The 20,267-nt window shown below is 36.4% G+C and overlaps 2 protein-coding genes and 1 pseudogene across 2 annotated transcripts; all 3 read right to left on the bottom strand.

The window, feature by feature from the left end:
* Positions 1-3,311: 3,311 nt before the first annotated feature.
* LOC106295168 lies at positions 3,312-7,814 on the bottom strand. Its single transcript, XM_013730995.1, has 8 exons — positions 7,501-7,814; positions 6,325-7,043; positions 5,112-6,154; positions 4,769-4,923; positions 4,059-4,671; positions 3,888-3,969; positions 3,760-3,807; positions 3,312-3,657 (listed from the first exon to the last, which is right to left on the bottom strand). The coding sequence occupies exons 1-8, from the start codon at positions 7,784-7,786 to the stop codon at positions 3,454-3,456; spliced, it is 3,150 nt and encodes a 1,049-aa protein (XP_013586449.1). The 5' UTR covers positions 7,787-7,814; the 3' UTR covers positions 3,312-3,453.
* Positions 7,815-9,559: 1,745 nt separating this feature from the next.
* LOC106293859 (transcription factor bHLH54-like) lies at positions 9,560-10,845 on the bottom strand. Its single transcript, XM_013729494.1, has 4 exons — positions 10,501-10,845; positions 10,246-10,407; positions 10,005-10,136; positions 9,560-9,880 (listed from the first exon to the last, which is right to left on the bottom strand). Exons 1-4 carry the CDS (start codon positions 10,843-10,845, stop codon positions 9,785-9,787), a joined length of 735 nt encoding a protein of 244 aa, XP_013584948.1. The 3' UTR covers positions 9,560-9,784.
* Positions 10,846-17,307: 6,462 nt separating this feature from the next.
* Positions 17,308-17,970, bottom strand: LOC106294257 (annotated as a pseudogene).
* Between the last annotated feature and the right edge of the window lie 2,297 nt (positions 17,971-20,267).

Here is a 20,267-nt window from a genome sequence, read left to right as displayed (position 1 = left end):
AAAAAGAACCGATCCGAATAGACCCGGATCCGAAAAGAACCGACCCGAATAGACCCGACCCGATAAGAACCGATTTGCACCCGACTTAAAAACGTGTATATCTAAAACTTTAATGTTTTTGTGTTCTATTTTATATATATTATTTTATGATTTAGTTGAAATATCTTTTGTCAACAATATTTGTTATTATTTTGTAATATTGTTTAAGTAATATGAACCTTTGAAATGTAAAATTTAGAGTTTAAACATGTTTTATTTTAATTATTAATAGTTTCATTTAGGTTATTTTGTAAAATTTTAGATATATATGACAAATATCAATTAAATTTGATGGAATTGGATATGTCATGTCTTTTTCAAATCCTAAATATCCGAACCCGATCCGGACCCGATATGGACCCGAAAAATTATGGATATTTTATGGGTATTTTAATTATAGACCCAAACCGATCCGGACCCGAGAAGAACCGACCGAAACCCGAACCGAAAATTTCTAAGTACCGATTGGGTCTAAATATTTAGGACCCGAAAGACCCGGACCCGAAAGAAACCGGCCCGAACCCGACCCGAAGACCCGAACGCCCAAGCCTAGTTCTAATCTCTTTATCTCTCGTACATGTTCTTCAAATCATCTTCTAATTCAACATAAATTTTTATTTTTTTATTCTGATTCTTTTGACACGCATAATGCTAATCTTATTATCTCACCCCAATTCCAATGTTTCCAATTTCGAATCACAATCAACTTTTAGATAATATATATGTTAGATATTTTATTATTTACCTGCTATTATTTAGATTTTATTGGATTCTTAATCGATACATGAGTGTTAGCTGTTACAAATACATTTGAAGCTATTTGATAGATAACTAATTAATTGTTAATAGGTTCATTAACTGATATATGATTTGTTAGTCGATACATTTGTTTGATACATAGATTGTTAGATGATACTGAAATTATTAGCTAATATGTTAGTTGGTATGTAGATTGTTACCTGCTATGTAAATATTTAGCTGATAGATCTAGAGTTACATGTTTTTGATAAAGTATGAGGGTATTTTCGTCCGCACAGTATCAAAAAATTACTCATTTTTGGGTTATCCATAATCACGTGCATTCAGCTAATTTGGACCAGTATATTCAACACATTGTCCCAAGATATTAAAATTTCCTTTTCACATATATATATATATATACTAGGTTAAGATCCGCGTCTTACGCGGGATCAACATTATATATATAAATTATTTTATGTATTAAATATTTTTACATATTATGAAATAATAAATATATATTAAATAATTAAAAGTCAGTAACTATTAAACATATAATTAAATTGGTGCGAACATATAAATCAATTTTATTAATCCAAAAAATATTTTTTTAATATTTGATAGGATATGTTAATAAATTTAATGATATTAACATAGATAATATATTTTAGTATATTTTTAATATTAATGTCTATTAAATGATGATTTCTACTCATATATTTTTTCAATCATTTGTATCTTTTATAGAAAAAAAAAGTTTAAATTACTGATAACAAAATTTTCATTGTGGGATTAATAGTTTTAGTAATTTATAATTAAAAAAAAATAAGTTGTCAATGATCGTTCAAAAATTTTATCAAAAAAATTGTTCAAAGTAAATTTTGAAACTAAAATATTGTATTTTACATGGTGTATAGTTTAATTTAAAATGATATATATATTAATCTTAATAATTAATTAAAGTAGACTTTTTACTTATATAATTTTTGTAATCATTTGTATTTTGTCATAACAAAAATTTTAAACTATGGATCATAAAATTTGAATGTGAGACTTTTAACAGTTTTACTAATTTATAGCCGTTTGTAAAAATTCAAAATATAAGATATACATAAAAATCTAAATTTTTATTATATGGTTATTATGGTTGTTTAATTTATTTAATAGTTTAAAATTAAATAAATATGATAGAAGATACACTATTTTTTATCAAATATTTATTATTCAAAATCATTAATTGTCATATATATTTTAGCCACATTAGGCAATTCCGTAAATTTTATTTAAAAAAATAATAAAGTACATTAATGATGAATTTATTGTTAGTTTAATAAAAAACTTATTATATAATTAGATGGATCAACATATTTCTCTAATGACTCTAAGAATCATTTATAGTGATGACATATGACTACAAAAAGAAGTTGTAATATTTCTCAAATAATATATAGGGGATATATATTACAAGTCCAAAAAAGAGAACTGATTTGTTTTCATTTTAGGGCAAATCTCCAAAATAGCACCTTTCTAAGTTTATATCACAAAAATAGCACTCAAAAACTAAAATGACCAAAATAGCACCTTTATCTTTTGAAAATTTTAATTTTTTTTATTTTTCAAAATTTGAAATCTTATCCCCAAAACCTCATTTCTCAACTCTAAACCCTAAACTCTAAACCCTAAACCCTAAAATCTAAACCCTAAACCCTAAACCCTAAATCCTAAACCCCACCCTTTAACTCTAAGCCCTAAGTTTGTGACTTTTGATAAAACATTAAGTGCTATTTTTGTGACTTTTGACCTTGAGTGCTAGTTTGGGAACATAAACTTGATTTAGTGCTATTTTTGTCTTTTTGTCTTCATTTTATCATGAAAACATTAGCAACTCACATTCTATACAAGACCATGAAAACACGGCGGCACAACTCGATTTCTCCAACAATTACGCCGGCGACAACTCCCTTGACGCCATGAAAAGGGAAATCATACCATCTGCTTCTAAACTTGAGGAATCATACAAGTAACATTAACATACAGGACAAAGCCTAAACTAAGTTGGTTGACATTATGTTAAGACGATGGACCTTCTCTCCAAAACTCTCTAGGATTAGGCTTAAGCAGCCTTGTGAGCTCTCTATTGAGGAGATCCACCACTCTCCACTGGATCCAAACCTCCATCCTCTGGGCCGAGACCGGCGGCTACGGCTTCGTCCCGAGGCAAGTAATTCACGAAACTGCCACCTCCTTAAGCCGGACATTTGCTGGATACCCACTGTCCCTGATCCCCCCATCCTAACCCTACTCCCACTCGGAGAGGAGGAGGAATCCTATTGCCTCCCACCATCCAACCGATTTGCGATTCCCTGACGAGCGTTTGGTGAAATTGCGTTCGAGATTAGCTATCTAAAACTTTTATGTTACATTGCGCTTGAGCATTAATTGTTTGGTTGAAGAATGTCACAAACGACAAACCCAAACGCAAACCTCATACCAATATTAATTTACAGTGTATATAGAGGAAAGATGCCACGCGATAACGAAACTTTGACAGCTAATAATAGTTCACACCAATCTACAATTGGTTCCCTTAAAAGGGTGAAACAAAAGAGTGAGATTACACCACTAGTACGTTCATCATTTACAAACTGATTCCGAACTATGAGTAGATATTCTATGTCACGAGCACTCAGCATTGGGTTCCTTGGGCAAAACCAAACCGATCAAACATTCAGAGGAGCTTGGGGTGACTGAAAGCATGGAACATGTTTCTTCCGAGTAGGGAAGAATGAAGAGATGCCTCGCCCACATGAGGCTTGTTACAGGTATCTTTATAACTCCTGCACAATCTCTCTGCTTCAAGTATGATGTGAAATCTTGGAGCTGCCGCAAGACAACCAAAAAATGTGAGTTTGAAATAGTTATATTACAAAGCAAGACGATATAGGTTTACTCGATGCAGCCAAACTAAAACTTTATTTTTACCCCTTTACGGTCGCTGAAAGTTGCGGGAATTAACTGACAGACCTCTCTCTGCAAAAACAAAGTTCCTCAAACCGTAAGAAGATAGATGGCTTTGTACATGGGAGAGAACCAAGAGAATAGAAACTCACTTGGTGGGGCTGAGTGTTTGTGAAACTCGATTTTACTTTCTTCATATCTGTGCGCTTGGTCATGTCCAATTTAACTGGCCATCTGCAGAAAGTAAAAAGCCAGAAAACGAATGTTAATTGCACATAAGTTTAGTATAATGCATCAAATTAGAGTGAGGTGTTGCCACTCACTGCACAGCCTCTGAAAACCCATTGGTATATTTGCAAATGTCCGATTCCAATCTCTGAGCAACGATCGTGGAGTAATGAACTCCGCTTTTGGACAGAACACCCTGCCAATGGTGCTCTGCGTTATGATCATAAGCATCTGGTTCAGACAATTGTGTGACCGTTGGAGGTAAGGGCGGAGGAGATTGTGGATTACAAGGAGGCGGAGGAACCATAGGTGGATGTGCGTGAGGCAAAGGAGGTGGTTGAGCTTGAGGCGGAGGTGGCATCATTTCTGGTGGCGGCGGCTGTGTCACAGAGGGTAATGAATGTCCTGAAGGCGGAGGTGGATACACCTGATCAAAATGCTGAACATATGGTTCTTGTGACTGAGAGACTGGATGCACGGGAGGCGGCACAAATGGACCTGAAACCTGCTGCGGTGGATGTCCTTGAGCCTGTGACGATGTTTCTATTGCAGTACCACTTGGAGAGATTTGGTGGCCTAGAGATCTTGTGTCCCAAGAGGTGTTTGGAGGAGGGTGAATGGGTTGTTGAACAAACGGAGATGGAGGAATTTGAGATGTCGGTGTAGCAGCCTGTCCTGGAGCTGGCATGGGCACACATGAAGGAGTCCCTGAGACAGAGAAAGGGTGGGTCTTAAATTCATACACAAATCTTTGCGGTGACAAGAAACCATTAATGATCCAGAAGATAGAAGATAGAAGACTAACCTCCTTGTGCAGGATTCACAAGAGTGCTACCAGAAGCAGGCCAATTTTGCTGAAAGTTAGCTCCAGGATCCGTGCTCATTAATGGGGACACATATTCCCCTGATCCACTATTCGGTTTTGATGTTGGAAGCATTTGAAGGTGGCTCTCTGAATGACTGTTAAGACAAGAAATTTCCACGTCAAACTAAAAGAGAAAAAAAACGATGTGCATAAATGTACCAAAAATTTGGACGCGTGAGAGTGTGTGTGAGAAGATAAAAATCTTGTATGGATATTTATCACTAAAAACGTCAACAATTTAGAGTCATCAAAGAAACAATAGCTTGGAAGAAGAGAGACAAACCTTACTCCACCATCATGAGGCAAAGGACGATTGACTGATGGCATGTTAAATTTACTCTTTTCTCCACGATAAAACCTGAGATGTGCCATGACAACGGCAGCATCATCAGGCGTATCAAACTCCATCAAAAGGGCATGTTCATAGTACAGGTCAGTCACCATGCGAGGTCCCTTATAAAGGGCTTGCCGTGACTCATGGACAATTTCATCCCTCTCCCACTGGCTAGAGATGCTTCCAATATACAGATGAGTACAATAACCATACGCTACCCCGTTGAAAGACCCTCTTGCACCAACTCCTATATCCATAAACTTAATGCGCCAAGGAAATTCGGCTCGCAGATATTCTCGTGCTCTGATTGCATCAATTATACTTCTATATTCAGCTAGGGCAAATCCTTTCACTGGATCAAAAAAGAAACGGTCTACTGGACCGTACCTATCAAGCTGAAACCTTAGATGACCTTCAGTTTCTTCTGGTCCTAAATACCCCAACCACAGCTGCCCCGAAGCGGGATAAATGTCATAAGCAGTGGGGTCTCCGTCCAAATACCAAACGATTTTCCCTGATGAAGGTCCACGGGGCGCTGCTTGAATTGCAGGTGACCCTCCAACAATAAAATTGTTCCTACCATCTGCAGAGTTACTCCTTAAGTCGGAAGGCACTCTTGCAGAAGGAGATGGTGTATGATGATTTATTAATCCCCTTGGGACCGAAGATCGACCGCATGACAAGTCTCTCTGCTCAGCCGTCTCAAAGTCCATAGATCGTGAACCTCCAGCATCATAGACAGATCCAGCACTAGAGCGGACATCATTTTCCGTAGAACTGTGAGGTTTCACATGTGAAGCTGAAAATTTTCCACAATCATCGTCGTCACTCTCCATTTGATAATCGTCTGCCTTGATATCTTTTCCGACAAGTGCAAACATTGCCTCTAGAGAAGGAATAGCGCTGGATATATCTATGAAGGATGACAGGCTGCATATATTCTTGTACTTAAAGAAGGCCCACCTACCAATGGAGAGACTCCTCCCAAGAACCTGCATGAATGATTTTTGAAACTATTAGATTTTTAGCAATACACAGCCATTCCACTCTAGTCAAGCAAATAAAATGAATGACATGGTTGATGCTCAAGCGGGAAATAACAGCAAGTCAATAACAAAAAAAAATGCAACTTAAAGTGATTCTACACTACTCAGAGTATTACCATTCCTAACAAGCAGCTCTTTAGACTGTGTGATGCTTCGTGGATCCCACTCAACCCTTCCGCATTCTTGACAGTAGCTTCTATTTTGTTAGAATCTGTCTGACCAGAATTCTCATCTGGTTCAGGTTCATTACTAGCGGTATCAATATCACTAATCGTTTCTGTCATATTAGTAATAAGATACTTCCCCGTGGCTACATCCTCCGTTGATGACGAATTGAAGAATCCAAAACAAGTGGCAATTGAATTTTTAGGGAAGCTGAAGAATACTTTGAGTAAAGCTAAGACACGAAACTGGGATAGCTTGATCAGAGGTAAGGAGTTTCCCTCTGAAAGTTTTTGCATCAGCTGGGAAAAGTCTTCGTTAGGATCTTGCACCTTCAAATCGCTCTTATCAAGTATCTGGAAGATTTCTTTACCCTCAAAAGATAGCACAAAGAAGGTTAACACATTTCTGAAAACAGCAGAGCAGATATCCCGAGCCTCTGGTGATGATCTTCTGTTTGAAGAAGCAGCAGAACATAAATCAACCAGACCGAATATGCAGGCTTTAGCAGTTTGAAAAGCAACACCATCAGCATCTTGTCCTGTCTTTAATGGTTCCAAGCTGAAGTTATGCATGCCGATGACAGTTTCAACGGCATCACCAATAGCAGTAGGGCAGTACAGTGCATATCGCGGAACAAAATCAGCCACAAGGCGCTTAACGCTAGTACAACCTGCGATTAAAAGCAACTAACTAAATCATTACTCCGTTAACTTCATTATAATGCTTATATTCCTTTACGGCAAAAAATGACTCTCGGAGGTGTACTAGAGAGTGAAAACTCTACTTTAAGAACTAAGTTTCGTAACTGTCATCCGTTGAGCTAGTTTCCTCTCACGGAATGGTTTCCACACACCTTTCATTTAAACAGAACAATAGAATAAACCCCACAAGAGCAGGCTTCCTTGAGAAACGTATATAACCCCAAGTACTGAGACTTTTGGGCACATACATAAGGAATCTAGAGAAGGGTAACATGGCATCAAATGAAATTGAACACATGAGAGATGACACAGTGTTATATGAGCAACAAAAATACGAGCCAACAAAAGTAAATCGAAAGCCACAATATTTCGGCTCCTAACCCTAATCTTCACGCAATTCAATATTAAGAAAAGAGAAAAACGAACCTTTAGAGGCGGAGATTAGGGATCGATACGCTTGCTCAAGAGTCGCGTAGCGGCTGCCATCTCTGTGGCCGATACATGATTTGAGACGCTTATAGCACTCATGCACTCTTCGAATCTCTTCTCTGTTCCTGCTTCTCGTTTGAACTTCCTCCTGAGATGGAGGCGGCGGCGTCACCGGAGCGGGGATCGAGCTCGCGGGCGTACAAGTGGATGGGGATTCTACTTGCGATTCAGGGACTGTGTCATACAGCCGACGCTTCTTGAGAGGCTGCTCAGCGCAAGCCATGGCGTCTACGGAGAGACAGATGTGTTCACTTGCCTCTTTGTTAATGTTTTAAGACCCTCTTTCTCGCGCAGAGGGTCACGATACACGATCTGGTTTTACCAAACCAAAATCGTCTTTTCCTTTAAACATCGAACCGATACGAACCAAACCGGAATTAATACGCCTTTAACCATGTAAACTAGATTTTGACTCGCGCATATTTTTTTTTTCATTTATTCATCGAAAACTGATTTACAAACTACCATTATTTTTGTTTCAAACCATAACAATTGAGTTTTTAGGTTTTTATCATTTATTTTTTTTCTTCTCAAAATATGGTATTTGTTCTATAATAATGTTTGAGTTTTAAGATTTGTTTTCATATCCGACCTAGATTCATGGTTGAACCTATAGACCCGATACATTGTATATAGTCCGGTTTGAATTTAATGAAAAATCGTTAATTAAAAATAACCCGGTAAAAACCCAAAAATTCACTGTTAACCTTCAATATGATACAATTTATCCGATAAAACACAAAATATCTGATAGTATTTAAAAAAAAATTGATTAAATTACTCATATATATTTTTAATATTACATAAATTAGTGATTCCTTAGAATTTGATGAATTTTTTTTTATATTATCCAAATAAGAAAATGATAATATAAAAAAAACTTATTGATATGACAATATTAGTTCATTTTCGTTATTAATAACCTATTATAAGTTTGAGTTTTTATTTTAGATTTAAAAATTGATTTTAATATAATTTTTAAAATATTTTTGAACACTCGTAATTGCCATATCAATATTATGTATAAAATGACATTATACATGGAAAAATGATATTCAAATATGTATATGATATATGGTGTAGGATATACGATTTTGGTTTGTATTGAAAATATGTATAATATTCAAATGATCTATTTTGAATATTGATACATATATTTAAGAAAATGATATTTTCATGTTTGTTAATTTATTTATAGTTCATAATATATTTATACTTATATTAAATTTAAAGTTAGTATATCTTTTAAATATATATAGGCCCATTATTAGATCTATTTAGGTGTATTTGGAGACCCAAAACCAAAATACTTAAATGTCATTAATGAATTTTATTAATCCTTTGTAAAAATAAGGGTATTTTTGAAAAAACTATAATTCTCATTAAGGGAATAATCTTCTTTTAATGGTATTGATGTTCTCTAATTTTCAAGTTTTTTCTGTTGGAACAATCTGCCAACTTTGATTCCTTACGTATTTGAATGTTATTTGCTTCCTCGCAAACCTAGTATATGTACAATAAACTTGTTAATTATGTTTGGTATATACTTCACTAATTTATATGAAAAAGGAGGGATACTAAAAACATAGGAGAAAGATGTTGCTTTGAGGTAGGTTAATGATATTTTTGTATTATGGTCCTACAGGCAAGTACCAGTACTTGGGGTTTGAGTTAGTACTAGTTCCTCTCCACGTCTAAAACATATGTGGATTTGTTCATCAATCTTTTTTTTCTCTAAAACTCAAGAACGATTATTCATAGTACTTAATGTGGAAATGAAGACTGATATTATTTGATTTTTGTATCAAAAGACTTTAGCATGGCGTCTGTCGTTTGGCATCCTTTGCAAAAAATAATTAAATTTACCAGGGTTTTGTCGGCTGAATACTTCAATCATATTATCACCCTATTATCTTTGTTTTCAAATTTATATAAAGACTGTTATAAGAAAAAGACAAAAGACAGTTATTTTATTAGTCCAGTTGACTTTTTCATATTGTAATGAAATAATTACATTAGAATAAAGTACCAAAAGTTCTTAGAACCATAATGAAGAAAAAGACAGAAAGAAGTTAAAATAATAACAAAAAATCTCAGAATGAACAACAAGAGAACAGTAGTACGTTCCGAAAGTAGACCACTAGGGCAGGGCCAAACTAAAGGGATTCATATGTTCTAAATCGGTTTCTTTACAATTAGATTGTAACTTTGTGCAAGTCCTTCACATAAGCCGAGACAAAAGGTTGTGATGGAATCCCATGTCGAGTCCATTGTAAGCCAACGGTGCGTACATCCATAGATCATCCGAGCTCAACAACTACATTTATAACATATGCATTTTGGTTAGTTACAACATATAAAAAAAAAACATATATAGATGTGTTATAAAGACTAACAAAAACAAAACCCTAATTTTTTTTTTTTTTTTGAAAATTGCATACCTTGATTTGAAGCTGCAAGAACTTTACGTAGTGGACAGCTTCTTCAAGCATAGTGCTTATATCGACTTTTGTCCCGTTTGGTACAAGGTTTTGTAATGTCTTGAGCCTTTCGTTAATCTTCTCTCTACGTTTCTGCAAAAATCAATACCATATATAATTAATTAAAACCCCACTAAAACTTTTAATTGTTGTGAAGTAGTTTTAAGAAACAAGTCGTAGAAATTTTCGCACGTGTCCTTACCCGAGCATAAAGGCTTTGAGGATCAGTAGCTGTCCCTTTGGTGGCTCTTGTTTTGCCTTTAACACTTGTGACCGAAGCCTTCTCATCATCTGAGCTGTTGCTTTCTTCGACTGTATTGCTTTCCTGGCTTACCCTCTGCTTTTTCTTGGCTTTGACAAGCTCCTATATTTGCATTAATGATGTTGTATTTAGTTTAATGCGTTGTAATAATGAATAAAAGTAAATATTATAATACATTATTGATCTTGCACTTACTTGTCTTGTGACGTCACAGTTAGAGTTAGAATTGTGTAGATTATCTACGTTAAGTTGTTTCCTCTTGAGCGGTGCCGTTTCTTGGAGTTGGTTTTGATCCCAAGAATCGAGCATGGTCGTAAGGTTCCCTCCCATCATTGCGCTAAATGGGAACATATCATGATTTAGGAGAGCATGATGATCAGAAGGCGGGAGATTGTTCTGATGATGATGAAGATGATCATTGTAAAGGCTAGCGAGGCCAAGCATCTCATCTCGTGGTCTCTCCTCCTTAGATGATGAACATTGATCAAAGTTGAACATACCTAAGAGAGACTCCAATTCACCATCAACAAAAACATCCATCGCTCCAACCTTCAACTCTTGTCTTTCTCCTTGTTTTTTTTTCTTGTTTTTTTGGTTTGTTGCTATGATAGTTCTTGTTCTTGTGCAACTATATATATATAGGTTGGAGATGCACTTGATGATGAAGAGAATATTTCAATTGAGGAAGATTTGGTTATGATGAAGAGAAATCAAGAGATTCTTAAACTGTTACAATCATTTGTGTCGTGAACAAGTCGTAATTAAATAATGAAATGAAGCCATGCATGATGGTGAACACGTCAGTCAACTTGTGGGGTCGACAATGAAAGATGAAACCAGCTTTGTTCCTTCACGACACATTATAAGATAATATTTTCTATTTAACCATCCATTCATATATATGTATAAGCTAGTTAGAGATTAGTATAATAATGAGAGAGAGTTTAGATTGGCCACACAAGAGAAGCTGAAGAATAAAGATATAGCCACGCCTATGCACGATTAATAGAATCATTATCGCAACATCAACAACACTCAAAGAACAAGAAAATAATTAAATTTGTTAATCCATGCCGTATTAAACCTTAAATTACTAATTGTCCGGTAGGTCTCTCTTAACTAATTTGTTTTTTCGGAGAAGATGCAGCATGGTTTATCCGGCACCGAGAACTTATTTAGTTGAAGTTGTGAGTTTTTTCTTTTTCATTTTGTCAGGGAATATATACATATAAAAACCTCACTTGTACGAATGATCCAAAGTTATACTGATAATTGCGTAGATATATTTATAAACTACACTCTAGAAAAACACAATGTGGATAATTATGAGATATAAATTGATGGAGAAATGTTTTCAAGATACTCAATTCTCTGCGAAGGTTTAAAAAGGCCTAAGGCAATATGTTTCAAATGTTATTCCTTTTTGAGGAAATGTTTACTATTTAAAATGGGGTTTCATGATTTTTTATGTATGTTTACAAATAACTAAATGATAGATATTGTTAATATGTTTATAATTAAAGTCTAAAAAATAGCATAAACTGAAATGTGTATCACCAGTCAAATTTCAAACATGAATATGCATGCAAACACTTATAACCACAATGAATTAGTATGTTAATGTATAAATGGGGTCCTATATTTTGATTTAAAAGCAGGGGGCCAAGGCTGCTGCCTTTTTTCTACAAGGGTAAGCACGGCTCTGTCTACAATCATGTAAGTTTAGAATACAAAATCAGAAGTCAAAGTGTAATCAATATATAATATATTGATCATCAATGATTTAGTTTGCGTAGCTCATTTTTAACGCAAACAATATGCATGTTTGTAATTGGTTTTGTGTTGGATTAAACCGTTAGAACACAAAACCAGGGAAATAAGATGTATAAAAACGCCAAGTACAGAAACTTTGTATGAATTTAGTTTTATACATTAAAATACTGTCCACTATAAGAACTTAACATTTATTAGATGCGAATAAGAGGAAATTCAACATTCTCTATCATATGTTTATATAAATGCATGCTTACTAATGATATATATATATATATATATATATATATATATATATATATATATTATTTAACCTTGTTATGGGCATGCCAAAATTAAGAATAAGCTTGTTTGTATGTTTTATAGTTGACTGTTTATTAATTTTTAAAAATTATCTTAGCTTCTTATCTTTTTGGTATGGCAGGGAGGCAAATTGTAAGTTACAAAAAGTCAAGTTAGGTATGTACATCGATGAGTTAAAAGACAAATAAACATATATAAAATATATTCGGACGGCACAAAATAGAGTTGGAGATTCCGACAAGATGAGATTCAAACTAGTTCGTTTGTCTTAAGATCATCCCCACATAAAATCTTCTTCATAACTTTAAAATAAAATCACAGCTTGAAGATATGTTAAGTTGTCTCCAAGTTTCGATCTTAAGAGGACGGGTTATTAATGTACAATGCATCTTACGGATTTGCCTACCTGTTTCATTCTTTCTTAAACTGATTACTCCTCTTAACATTCGAGTTCCGTGCATATACGCACGGGTTCATGGAATGTGTCGTTTTACACTATACCATTTGATACTCGTAAATCTTAATGGTATAATCACATTTATTTTTAACTACCAAATGAAATGATTCTCCGGCCTATTGTTTTTATTATAGCATGCATGTTTTATAAAAATATTTTAAAATGAACTAAATTGTTGTGGCATGATCGCTGCTGGTTTTCTTGTCTGGTTTAAAGTCAGAATATCTTCGTATACATATTCCATTGAGAAGTACATAGTTACTAACTAGTAGTTGCGGTTCGATACTTATATAATATGATCCGATGTATGATAATTGTAAGGTGCAAAAGTATGATTGGTAGATTAATTGAACTTCGAATACGACACGTTATTTTATATTTGGTGGAAGACAAATGTACACATCCCTGCAATGAGAATGAACCCGTTAATTGATTATACTAATCGTATAAGGTTTTTTTTTGTTATACGTTAAAGTCAAGTAATAATGAATTCATTGTGATACATTATTGGAATACACTTTTAGCAGCGTTACTTGTCTTTATCCATTAATCAAACAGTTAGACATCCCGTCGCCATTAAATTGTTGACTTTTCTGAATGATGTACATAATTGAAGTTAGCTTCTCAAATGACATGAGGTACTTTAGGTTTTAGGTATAATAGACTTCCGAAATCCATTGAAATTTCTTACTCGAGCTCAAACCGTGCACCCTTTAAAATCTTGAATCCTCGTTCCTCATATCTCTATCCTTAAGTTTCTTCAAAAAGACACATTAAAGCTACTCAATGAAACAAACAACAATAAGTCATTTTGATAGAACTCTACTTTCCCATACCAGAACATATCAAACGACAAAAGTGATGATGGCACAACAAATCTTTTTTTAGTCTACGGGACCAAGGTTTTGGGGGTTATAAATAGGGTCTCTTAGTTTAAACCTGCTTTCTTATCTGTTCAAACTTCAAAACATCTAATTCACATTCGCGATGTGAAAGAAACCGTGATGTTTTATCGTCAAACATATATTTCTTATCGTCGAACATTAACGATTATAAAATGAGAATTCGGCCAAAAAAATCACGAACTTTGCACAAATTGTCAAAAGAAACATGTACTCGAGCCTTGTCAATAAAACCCTGAACTTTTGTTGACTTTTTTAGTTTATTAAAAAACTTACGATTGACTGACCAGATTAACACACCGTTAACCGACAGTTAAGACAGTGTTAACTCACCGTTAAATACTGTTGTTTAGTGAAACGACGTCGTTTCATCCAGTTGTTTTGTTTAAGACAAAATCTCAAGACGACGTCATTTTGTTTAATTAAAATTGTTGTTGGTTGGACTCGAACTCATGCAATCGTGGTCTTTAGGGGTTTTTTGCCACAGAGCTAGTGGACTTTTCAGAAGATTACCATACATATTTCTTTTTATTCATCAAAATATGTGGATGATTGAAATAAAACAAAACGTAACCCTAATTTCTCAGAAACCCAAATCGATTTGGGGATTTTTCTCTGTGAAAACCCTAAGACTCTGTAGTCTCGTGGTGTGAGGAGATGGTAAAGACGAAGTTCACAAGGAATGGAAGGGAGGTAATGATTTAGGGAGGAGCATTGAGGACTTTCGATTACGGGAGTGAAGAAGCGGTTCAACAGTCGACCAAGGATGGAAATGGTGGTGGCAGTGAAGAAGTGGTTCAACAGTCGAAGAAGGGTGGAAAAGGTGGCGGTGGGAGTGTGTCTGAACCAAAGAGATCGGCAAAGAAGGGTGGAAAACGCGGTGCTTCTGTGAGTTTGTCATCACCGGAGAGATCGAGGAAGAGTAAAAGAGTTGAAGGGATATCGATGTTGGCATCTACAGAGGCGTCGAAGACAAGGCGTGGGACACAATATGGGTCGCTTGTGTTATCTCCGGAGAAGGTTACGAGGCGTGGGACACCATATGGTGGTTCAACTCCGTCTCCTAGACAATCGAAGAAGCAGAAGGTTACTGGTGGGTCAACTGTGTCTCCTCCTGGAAACTCGAAGAAGAATCAGGTAGATGGTGATGACAGAGAAGAATGTCCCCAGAGGGAGACAAATGAGATGAATCCTCCAAGTGAAGAAGAGGAATTTGGAAATATAGAAGATGATTGTAGGCGAGAATTAGAAGATGGTAGGCTTGAATTAGAGAATGAGAATGGTATTGCTGGCATTGAGGAAGAAAACTGTAGAGATTTGGGTGTATTGTTTGGCGATGAAGCAAGAAATGATGACTGTGAGGTTGATGAAGACGAAGGGGATGATGATGCATGGGATGATGATAAAATCCTTGATCCTGTGTCATCAGATGATGAGAATGAAGAGGAGATGATACATGCGCAAGCTTACAGAGCAGACATTGATCCAGAGGAGCTCATTCAGCTTGGCAAGACATTTTCAGATGCTGAGGACTTCAAACATACTTATCTCAGGTATACCCTCAAAACTAGATACAACATCAAGTACTACAGATACAGTAGCTTGAAGATGAGTGAAAAATTTGCTGCTGAGATGAGAGATGATGAGGATCAATGTCCCTGGATGGTCTACTGTTCTTATGATAAGAGGAAACAGAAGTTGAGGGTAAAGACATACGTCAATGACCATAAGCGTGAGAAGACAGGGCATTCCAGGATACTTAAGAGGTCAGCAATTGCAAGTCTATTTGCTGAGAGGTTAATGCTGAATCCTAAGATCACAGTGAAGGAGATACAGGCTGAGATCTTGAGGGAGTATCAGATGGAAGCCAAAGAAAACTCATGCATTAAGGCCAAGACGAAGTTGATGAGAGAAAGGAGGAAGACACATGAGGAGCATTTCGATAAAATCTGGGATTACCAAACAGAGATCTTCAGGAGCAATTCTGGATCAACCATGGACATTGAGACCATACCAAGAGCCACAGTTGGAAGCAAGCAGAGGTTCTACAGGCTCTACATGTGTTTCGAAGCACAAAAGGAAGCATGGAAGAAGACTTGTAGGCCAATTATTGGCTTAGATGGAGCTTTTTTGAAATGGGACATCAAGGGACAGTTGTTGGCTGCTGTCAGAAGAGATGGAGGGGTGAAAAAGATCTAAGGTTACAGAGGTTCTTCTGGTTCATTGCAAGGAGCTACACTCCTGGTATGTTCAACTACAACATAGATGAGCTTAAGAACTATGATCCAGGCGCACATGCATCTCTGATAAAAACAAAGCCAGAGACTTGGTCTAGAGCTTTCTTCAAGATAGGCTCCTACTGCAATGATAATCTGAACAACTTGTGTGAGTCCTTCGACAAGACCATCAGGGAGGCTAGGAAGAAGCCTCTGCTCGACATGTTAGAGAAGATAAGGCGCCAATGTATGACTAGGAACTACAATAGGTCTAAGATGGCTACCCACATGAAGACTAGGTTCACCATGAAGACACATAAAGAGTTAGACATGGTTGAGAAGAAGTCCAAAGGGTGTATACTGCGATGGGCAATTGGGCCAGAGACTGACGTGGAGTATAAAGACCAGTCATATGTTGTGAGTTTGGAGAAGGAGACTTGTGCATGTCGAAGCTGGCAAATGAATGGTATTCCATGCATCCATGCTGCTAAGGTCATCCTTTGTGCGAAAATAAAACTTTCTGAATTTGTTGCTCCTTGCTACACAACTTCTAAGTGGCGTGAAACGTAAAATTATGGGATCAGTCCTGTAAATGGGATGATAGAGTGGCCTCAGACCAATAGATTAGGTGTGATTCCACCACCTAATCGAAATGACAATCCTAGTAGGCCTAAAAACCATGATAGAAAGAAGGGAGCCAATGAGACAAGGTCTACTACCAAGCTGAGCCGTGTGAACAGAGTTATGACATGCTCTAATTGCAAAGAAGAAGGCCACTACAAGAATACATGTAAGAACGCTTCTGTTCCGAGTCCACCTAAGAAACCAAGAGGCAGACCAAGGAAATATCAGGTAAGGGTCTTAGTTTTTTAGCTATTGGTAATGTGTCTGAGTTTTTTGAGGTTATTGACAATTCATTTATATGATATAGAGACTACATTTTGAAGAGTCACAAACTCAATCCTCCCAAGCTCAATCCTCACAAGCTCACTCATCACAAGCTCAAGCATCACGATGGGAAGTTCCCCAATCTTCACAAGCATCACAAACAAGAGCGTGGGGAAGATGATTCTCTTAGATCAATTTTAAATGTTTTTGGAACAAGAACTACTCTTTTGTTTTGTTGTGTGATGATGATGTTGTCTCTGTCGGAATGCTTATGTTTTGTTGTGTGATGATGATGGTGTCTTCTGGTTTATGTACTTCTTTTCTTTTGCTGTTTTGTTAAACAATGATGATGGTTGTGTGATGATGATGGTTGATGTTTTGTTCTGTTTTGTTGTGTAATGATCGATTTACAATCAAGAAGTAAACAAAGTCTTACATTAACCATAACATAAACAGAGTCTTAAAACATTAGACTTACATAAATCATGAGTCCAAATCACTGAAACCATTAGAATTACACAAACATAGTCTCCTAGTAGCTATTCAAAGACAACCCATTTCACAAATCAAACATGATCAACACAATACATATCACAATTTAAAGACTACCCATTCCTAGTTGCTATTTTCTCATGATCAACACAAGACAAGAAACTGACGCCACCAGAAAACCCACTTTTATGATCACATTCAGCTTCCTGACATCTTTTTTCAACTCTTCCTCCACAGTTTTGAGGCTGTCGATCTCCATTTTAATTTTCCTCATATCCGATGCAAAGCACTCAACTTTAGGCAATGCATCGTGAACCTCTTCGTAGACAGCTTCATCTACCCATTCATACAAATGATCCTGGACACAAATCATGAACACAATCTTTATGTTCAAACAATTTCTTAAACACAATCAATTGCACCCATAATCAAATTAAACACTTACATTTCGAAACGTTGGGCATCTAAAGAAAGACCTTCCTGGATTTTCCTTCATTTTGTGTATATCCCAGTTCTTCGACCACAGCCGCATTGCTCCGGGATACCACGAATACCCATCGTATTCACAGACGAATCCTCACAACCCGAACTCATCATGCGATACTCGAAGAAGGAAAGGTGAGAATCGAGATTCTTAAGGAAGAAATTGAAGAGAATCGAGCATGAATCGCGAAGTTCTTTCTGGATTTATGATTTTGGGAATTTAAGGTTTATAGCCATCTGAGGAGAAAACGACATCGTTTCTTTTTGATTCATTTAACTCGGATTCGAAGACAATAAAAATAATTCTGTTCGTAAATCTATTGCAAAGTCCAATAGCTCACTGGCAAAAACCCCTACCATTAAACTCGAGTGCACGGGTTCGATTCGATGGAAGCTCATATTTTTAATAACAAAGATATATAAAACGACGTCGTTTCATTTATTTGTCTTTAATCAGACAAAGAGATGAAACGACGTCGTATACTTTAACACCCAAAATTAACGTTGACTTAATGTCGTCTAAATTATCTGTTCACTCGGTTAACGGTGTGTTAATCTGGTCAGTCAATCGTAAGTTTTTTAATAAACTAAAAAAGTCAACAAAAGTTCAGTGTTTTATTGGTCAGCCAATATGTCCAGGTTTCTTTTGGCAATTCGTGCAAAATACGTGATTTTTTTGGCCGAATTCTCATTATAAAATTCATAAGTACATGGGAAAGCGAATACTTTTTAAAGAAAACAAGTAACTTTTACAAGGGTTGACCCCAAAAGAAATCAGAGTGGGGCGGATAGACCCAGACATTTAAAACCAACGTGCATTGCCCACAGAATACCTCCACTGACCCCAAGGCCCTACTTACATCTTTAATGATCATTCTTTCCAATTCTGATTGTCAAATGATCTTAGTACCTATCATACACACAATCATCTTCACTTTAGATTTACTCTGAAACAAAATATAACTGGTTATTCTTCAAAATCTCCATTTTGTCTCTGAGAAACCTTTTAAACAACAATTGTTAGTATTCGAGAAAATCAAATTTCCAGCGGATACTAGCAACAATATATAATTTAAATTTGAATACGATGGATGGAATAAGAACTAGCGTTTGAAAATGATGGAGACAAATACATTTATCAATTCCAATCACTTAGTTTTAATCTAACTGTGTCATATTATTAGAGGATATAGACAAATAAGTTGATATATATTCGGATACGTTCAAATATGTTAATATTCATGTAATCTAGATTTGCATATCTTCTATTATTGGAGAATCTCGTATGTATATATACTTTGGTCATTTGACCTTGATCAATACAAGAAATCCTTTATACGAAACTAGGTTTCTTGACATGGTATCAGAGCTATAAACAAGCAAATTTTTCTTTTCTGTGCACTTTTGCCATCTTTGTTATCTTCTTTCTCCTAATACGACACCATGGGAAGCAAAGACGGCGACGATTTTACACAGGAATCAGGCGTGAAGAGTACTGAAACTTCACAAGGACGTGTTGAGGTTCGACGTCGGACCATATCACCTTAGGATCTCTCTTCCAGTGATAATCCGGGTTCAGTCATCTCTCAACCATTATTAAAAGTTTCTAACTACAATGAGTGGTCTACGAATCTGCGTATGGCACTCAAGGCAAGGAAAAAGTTTGGTTTCGTTGACGGCTCCATCTCTCAACCGCATCAAGACTCTGACGATCTTGACGATTGGTGGACCAACAACGCCTTGGTTCTATCTTGGATCAAGTTAACCATTACTGAATCTGTCTGCTCCAATCTTTCTCACCTTGAGATTGCGAGTGATTATTGGGAACACATTAAGCGTCGTTACTCTGTTAATAATGGACAGAGAGTTCAACGCATTAAAGCGGAACTTGCAACCTGCAGACAACATGGCCTCTCTATTGAAGCCTACTACGGCAAACTCATGCAATTGTGGACTGCTCTAGCAGAGCACCGAATATAATCACCAAAAATTGTGGCTGTCCAATTGGCGTTGACCTTGAGAAAGAAAGAGAAGAAGATCGACTTCATGAGTTCCTAAAAGGACTGGACGAATCTCTCTAAGGTTCTGTTAAATCGAACCTCTTGTCTCGTGATCATCTTCCATCCCTTGACGTTGCTTACAGTGCTTTACTACAAGATGAGGACTCCAAACATACTAACCGGGTCCTCGATGACAGAGCTGATACAATGGCTCATGCAGTCCGTACAGGACAAAGCTCTAGAGCCTCCTCTTCCTCCAACACGTTCATGTCTAAAGAAGAAAGGATGAAGCTCACTTGTACGAGCTGTGGACGCAAAGGACATCTTGCGACAAATTGCTTCCGCACCTTAGGCTATCCTGAGTGGTGGGGAGACAGACCTCGAGGTGGCTTATCACCAGCTAATGGGCGTGGCGGTGGAACTTCTACTACTGCTTCACGTTCGCCAT

This window comes from Brassica oleracea, chromosome C5, assembly GCF_000695525.1.
Source record: "Brassica oleracea var. oleracea cultivar TO1000 chromosome C5, BOL, whole genome shotgun sequence".
Classification (NCBI taxonomy): domain Eukaryota; kingdom Viridiplantae; phylum Streptophyta; class Magnoliopsida; order Brassicales; family Brassicaceae; genus Brassica; species Brassica oleracea.
The sequence above is the reverse complement of the archived record's forward strand: the minus strand, read 5'-3'. Positions and strand labels throughout refer to the sequence as shown.